Source organism: Thamnophis sirtalis, unplaced genomic scaffold (assembly GCF_051295495.1).
Source record: "Thamnophis sirtalis isolate CommonGarterSnake01/CBP01778 unplaced genomic scaffold, rThaSir2_p1.2 scaffold_2, whole genome shotgun sequence".
In the NCBI taxonomy this organism is placed as follows: Eukaryota; Metazoa; Chordata; class Lepidosauria; order Squamata; family Natricidae; genus Thamnophis; species Thamnophis sirtalis.
Window position 1 is genome coordinate 38063879 of NW_028261382.1, and position 6103 is coordinate 38069981.

At 51.9% G+C, this 6103-nt stretch overlaps 1 protein-coding gene across 16 annotated transcripts in view; it reads right to left on the bottom strand.

Annotated features, from left to right (window-relative positions):
• Positions 1-1560, bottom strand: part of FNBP1 (formin binding protein 1) — a 70106-nt gene extending 68546 nt beyond the window's left edge. For 4 of the 16 annotated variants that reach the window (XM_087704919.1, XM_087704923.1, XM_087704922.1 and 1 more), the window contains exon 1: positions 1165-1559. In XM_087704919.1, coding sequence (XP_087561045.1) covers positions 1165-1188 — 24 coding nt within the window. In that variant the 5' untranslated portion in view covers positions 1189-1559. Of the gene's footprint in view, positions 1-1164 lie in introns of all 16 variants that reach the window. The other 12 variants (XM_087704928.1, XM_087704929.1, XM_087704927.1 and 9 more) reach the window with 5 other exon arrangements.
• Positions 1561-6103: the final 4543 nt, after the last annotated feature.

The window sequence follows — 6103 nt, forward strand, 5'->3', positions numbered from 1 at the left end:
AGGTTACGCCTGCATCCCTTTAGCTAAACCTGGTTATCTCTCCCTCTCTCCCTCTCTCCCTCTCTCTCCTATCTATCTATCTATCTAGGCAGCGGGGGGGGGGGGGGGGAGGCATTAATTCAGGAATTAGTGAAGCCACTGCAAGGGGGGGGGATGGAGAAGCAGTTGGAAAAACAAGGGGAAGGGGAGGTGCCTCCATCTAAGAGCCCTCTCTATAAAAGGAGGTGCACATAAATCGCAAAAAAATTAAGAAACTCTCTTGTCCAGACAGTCCTTGGCTTAAACCACCAAACAGAAATATCAGACCATCCTGGTTTTTGGAAATTGTTCTTTTAGGGAAGGAAGAAAGCAGATTTTTTGGGGGGTGGGTGGGTGGGTGGGTGGGAGGGAATAATTATCCCCTTCTCCAAGGTTCCCCAGCTCTCTGCCCTGCTTCTCAGGGGCGGCTTTTCTGGCTTGGCTTCCACGCCCCACCACTCACCCACCCCACTTCTCCCACCCAAGACGGATCGGCTTAAACCCCCAGCCACCCCACCCCCCACATTTCCGTCCCGCGGTTGAGAAATGAGATTTCTCCCTCTCTCTCTCTCTCTCTTTTGCCTCGGCCGCTTCAAAACCCCACCGGGGGCTCGTTTCTCCTTCGCGATTGCATCAGTGGAAAATTAGAAATAAAATAAAATAATGGAATGGAATGAAATAGGCATTGCAGCCGAGGTGATCAAGGCACGCGCTTCCCTGGGCATTCCCCCAAAAGCTGCGTCTCCCCTCCCCCCACACACACACCCCAAAAAAATTCCCCCTGCATTTTACTCATCGGGAGGAAACGGATGGGCTGCAGACACACAGACACACACACACACACACACACGGGGCTCTGGCTTTTCCAGACCGTTATTTTCCTCCCTTTTTCCAGCGGAGGGGAAAAAAGCGCAGCGGAGGAAGGATGGAGAGGTTCTCCGCTGCCCATCCCTCCTTTTTCTTTGGCCGGGAAGTTTGCGCAGCGTCGTATCCCGGCCTGCGGAGGGAGGGGACTGAGCCCCTCCGGAGGGGAAGGGGGGAAAGCCCCTCGCTCTCCCGCTGCTGTCCAGAAAGACCCCCCACTCCCCCCCAGGCTAAAGCCCCGGCCCTCCCCCGTCCCCAAACGCCAAGGGCGCGCTTACTCACCCATAGCTCGGCGCCCCAATTCATGGTGCCTGCGGGGCTGCGGGCTGGGCGAAGCGGCCGGGGGTCCTCTGGGAAGCGGCGGAGGAGGAAGGGGTCCTTGGGGGAGGGGCTCTTCAGCAGCCCCTTCCTCTTCTTCTCCTGGCTCCCGACTGCCCCCGTCGGAGGCGAGCCCCCTTCTGCGCCCTTCGCCCAACTGGCATAGGCTGCGCGATGGGCGAAGCGAGGGCTAGCGGGAAGAAGGGGGCTTTCCGCCCGCTGGCTCGCTCTGTCTGTCAAGGACGCCTCCCAGCCCCTCTTCAAACACACACACACACACACACACAAACCCGGACTTGCTATCTGCCCATCGCTTCCTCCGTCCGGAGCGCGCGCTCGCGCGCACACACACAATAAGGGTTCAACAACCAGCAACTCCGGAGGCTTGGCGAAAGGGGGGGGGGGAGAGATTGACAGTTCGGGGAAAAGGGGAGAACGCGCATGCGTCGGGGGGGGTGTAGATAGGAGGGGGAAGAGAGGAAGGAGAACAGGGGGCTGCGGGGATTGCGCAAGCGCGAGAGAGGGGGGGGTCTTTGGCACACACACAAAACACAGGGACACCCCACCCTTAAATGATGGGCAGGCGCCTTTTGCAAGCTTCCAGCGCAACTGCGCGGGCTCCGAGGGCGGCCAGCAGCTGGGGAGGGGATGCAGATCGTGGTTTAACGGGCTGCTGCAGCTGCTGCTCCCCCCCCCCCCGACTTCCTCTGGCCTGCGGTCAGCCGGCTGGCGCTGTCCAAACCCTCCCAACTACAATCAATCAGGATAGAGCTGTAAGGGACCTTGGAGGTCTTCTAGTCCAACCCCCTGTTCAAGCAGGAGACCCTACCAGCCTCTTCTTGATGAAGCACCTACAACTTCTGGTGGCAAGCTGTTCCGCTGGTTAATTGTCCTCATTCTTAGGAAGTTTCTCCTTAATCCCAGGTTGCTTCTCTCCTTGATTAGTTTCCACCCATTGCTTCTTGTCCCGCCCTCAGGTGCCTTGGAGAATAGCTTGACCCCCTCTTCTTTTTGGCAACTTCTGAAATCCTGGAATGCTGCTATTACTTCCCCCCCAGTCCTTCTTTTCTCCAAACTTTAGAACAGTCGCTAAACAGGTGGTTGTAAGCCAAGGACTCCCTCAGTGACGTTAACTGGGAACCTCCCCTGTTGAAGGCTTCCCTGGTCGCCAAACCACGTCAGTGTGCATTGCCGCTTCTGCACCACACCTAGTACAATTGGGTAGTAGCGACGGGCTCTGGGAGGTCATCCAGTCCAGCCCCCCCGCAGGTTCACACAGTTGTTCCTGTTCAGCCATGCCCACGAGGCCGGCCAAGGACAGCGGGGTGTGTGTGTGTGTGTGTGTGTTGTGTGTGAAAACAGGCATTGTCCTTTCTGCAAGAGCGCCAGTCAAGAGGCATGGAGGGGAAAGGCCCCAAGGCCTGGTGTGCCAGGGCAGCTGTGAAGGTGCAGCAGGAGGTGAATTAGAACAGTGTTTCTCAACCTTGGCAACTTGAAGATGTCCGGACTTCAACTCCCAGAATTCCCCAGCAGTGGTTAGGACAGTGTTTCTCAACCTTGTCAACTTGAAGATGTCCGGACTTCAACTCCCAGAATTCCCCAGCAGTGGTTAGGACAGTGTTTCTCAACCTTGTCAACTTGAAGATGTCCGGACTTCAACTCCCAGAATACCCCAGCCAGCATTCGCTGGCTGGGGAATTCTGGGAGTTGAAGTCCGGACATCTTCAAGTTGCCAAGGTTGAGAAACACTGAATTAGAAGATATAAAGCAGGTCTCATTTTGGGGGGGGGGGGGGAAATGACATCTGACCTTTGCAGACACACTTTGGCCCAGTGCAGGGATGGCAAAGCTTTTGGTTGTTGCGTGTCAAAAGCAACAACACATTGTTGCATGGGTGCAAAAACGGATGTCTGTGTGCCCACCCCCATAATGCAATGCATGCATGGCAGCCCCCATGCGCCCTGTCCGCACTCATGCATGCACGACCAACCCATGCTCCCTGACCCCCTACACGCCCCGACCCCCAGTGCATGCATATACAACCCCCCTTCGTGCCCCCCCCCGATTTTGGGCCTCCCTGAAGCCTCTCTGGACCAAAACGGGACATGGGGGGGCCCTCCCCCTGCTCATGTATGCGTGTCTCCCGCACGCACCCAGCACATGTGCGGCAGAGACCTGGAAATGAGCTGGCCGGCGGGAGGCGCCCACGGATGCCTAGTGGAGCTGAGCCAGGGTGACGGCTCGCTTGCCCGCAGAGCGGGCTCCGAGTGCCCACTGTGCCATCACGGGCCTAGTGGTTAAAGCACCAGCCGGTAAGAAAACTGCATTTGATGTGAGCAGTGCCATCCGATTCCTATTTTCAACTTACAGGTAGTCCCCCGACGTACGACCAAAATTGAGCTCACCATTTCCGTTGCTAAGCAAGACGGCTCTTAAATGAGTTCTGGTCCATTCTTTCTTAATTTCTTTCATTATTAAGTGAATGGCTGCCCTTGTTAAGTTACTCACGCGGTTGTTAAAATCAGGCCTCCCCATGGACGTTGCTTGCCAGAAGGTCACATAAGGGTATCAAGTGACACGCACCCCCCGCCCCGGGGCGCCACAACCGTCGTAAATACGAGTCAGATGCCAAAAGTCTGAATCTTCATCACGTGATCATGTGAAAAATGGTCATATAGGTTACTTTTTTTTTCACTGCTGTTGTAAACTTTGAATGGTCCATCGCTCCATCTATTTAATCAAAAGACTTTTAATTGTTTAATTAAAGGACTTAAAATCTGACTCACAAGGCACCCGAGAGACTCACAGCCACAATAAATCATGAAATAAGCAATAATACCAACAGCTATCAAAAGTAATCAAGGTTAACTTTGCCACATTCAAGCAGCTTCAAAGAAAAAACAACGTATCTCTTGTTTTTTACAAAACTTTTCAGAGCAAAAAAGTTGAATTATGACCATCCGTTTGCTGCATTATATAAACAAAACCAAGGTTAAACCAAGCGTGATTTATTGCAACGCAAACTAGGTCAGTTTTTTTTTGAAACTCAGTCGTTCTTAGATTCCTACATTAGACAACTCATTTTTCAACCGGTTGATAGAATCGTTTGAATAATTAAGGCAGAAGCTTAATTATTACAACAGGAGGAAGTCAAAGTAATGATTCCTTAATTAAATATCTGCTTAAATCTGGCAAAGAAACACCATTAACTGTATTCACACAACATCTAGTGGTGAAAGGGGGAACAACACATTCACCCTGTGATAAATGGATGGATGGATGGATATTCAAAGCAAAGATATTTGCTGAATCTGGACACCAGATTAGCAACAGCAGTTGGATAAGCAGATTTTAGCCATCAAATTGGCGGCAAAACACACCCACACACCAATTTGTAAGATCTGGCACCATCAAATGAGTTTTCCAAATATGGATTTGACCTAATTAAAAGGTCTTCCCCCCCCCTTTCAATTATCAACTCAGTATAATTTCATCCGTCTTAAAATGAAGATTGTACAAGTTGCCAAATTAGACAGAAAGTAGTTGGGAAAAGCATCACAAACCTTTTAGTAAATTGCAGGAGTCTTTGGGCTTGTTCAAACTACTTCAGGGACTCCGTCTCCAACTCCTGACAAGCAAAGATATCTTTGAATGTCTAAGGCAGTGTTTCCCAACCTTGGCAACTTGAAGATGTCCGGACTTCAACTCCCAGAATCCCCCAGCCAGCATTCGCTGGCTGGGGAATTCTGGAAGTTGAAGTCCAGACATCTTCAAGTTGCCAAGGTTGGGAAACACTGGTCTAAGGATCCTCAGAATTTACTGTTGTAGCAGCTTAAGCAAATTCCCCTCTCCAGTATGTGAGATTTTATGCAGGAAATTGAAGCATTGGGTGGGGGGGGGGTTCTACATCTCCTGGCTTTGTAGTCTGGTGGCTTTGTGTGCATACTATACACAGGTATATATTTATTACGTATGATGCTTTGCCTCTGTTTTGTGGTGGCAGAATTATTGTGAGGTGGCAGGTTTTGTATCTCGGGTGAAGACATGGCTCTTCACCCGAGCCGAGGTGGCGCAGTGGTTAGGGTGCAGTACTGCAGGCCACTTCAGCTGACTGTTATCTGCAGTTCGGGGGTTCTAATCTCACCGGCTCAAGGTTGACTCAGCCTTCCATCCTTCCGAGGTGGGTGAAATGAGGACCCGGATTGTTGTTGGGGGCGATATGCTGACTCTGTAAACCGCTTAGAGAGGGCTGAAAGCCCTATGAAGCGGTATATAAGTCTAACTGCTATTGCTATTGCTATCTTCCAATCACATCTTTGGCTAGTGGCTTAACACCTATCCCCCTGGCGTTTATGTTTTGCTGCATCAGAGATGTTTGTAGGGAAGATAAGTAAGAATACACAATCACCCGTGTGTGTGTGTGTGTGTGTGTGTGTGTGTGTGTGTGTGTGTGTGTGTGTACGTACGTACACACATCCCTCCCTCCCTATCGATCTCTATCTATAGTTCTATAAAAACCTCATAATAAGTAATCCTGTTTCAGGATGCTGTGTGACAGAGAGATGGAGGGATGGAATGATGGACAGACAGACAGACAGTTAGATATAGGCAGATGGATTGATAGATGAATGAATGGATGGACAGACAGACAGATAGGGTGATAGATAGATATAGACAGAGACGGACGGACGGACCCTCAGAAGGAGGAGGCGGTGTGACTTAACACAGAGCTCTCTGACGGTGCAGCACCCCTGGGGGACGGCAGAGGGCGCACGCCTCAACTCCAGGCGCGAAGAAAGCAGCGGCTGCTAGTGGAGACGTCGCCCTTCCCTCCGCCGGCCTCTCTGTGGTCCGCCCGCTTTCGCTTTCCCCTCACCGGAAGTCCCGTGACGTTCCAGCGGCG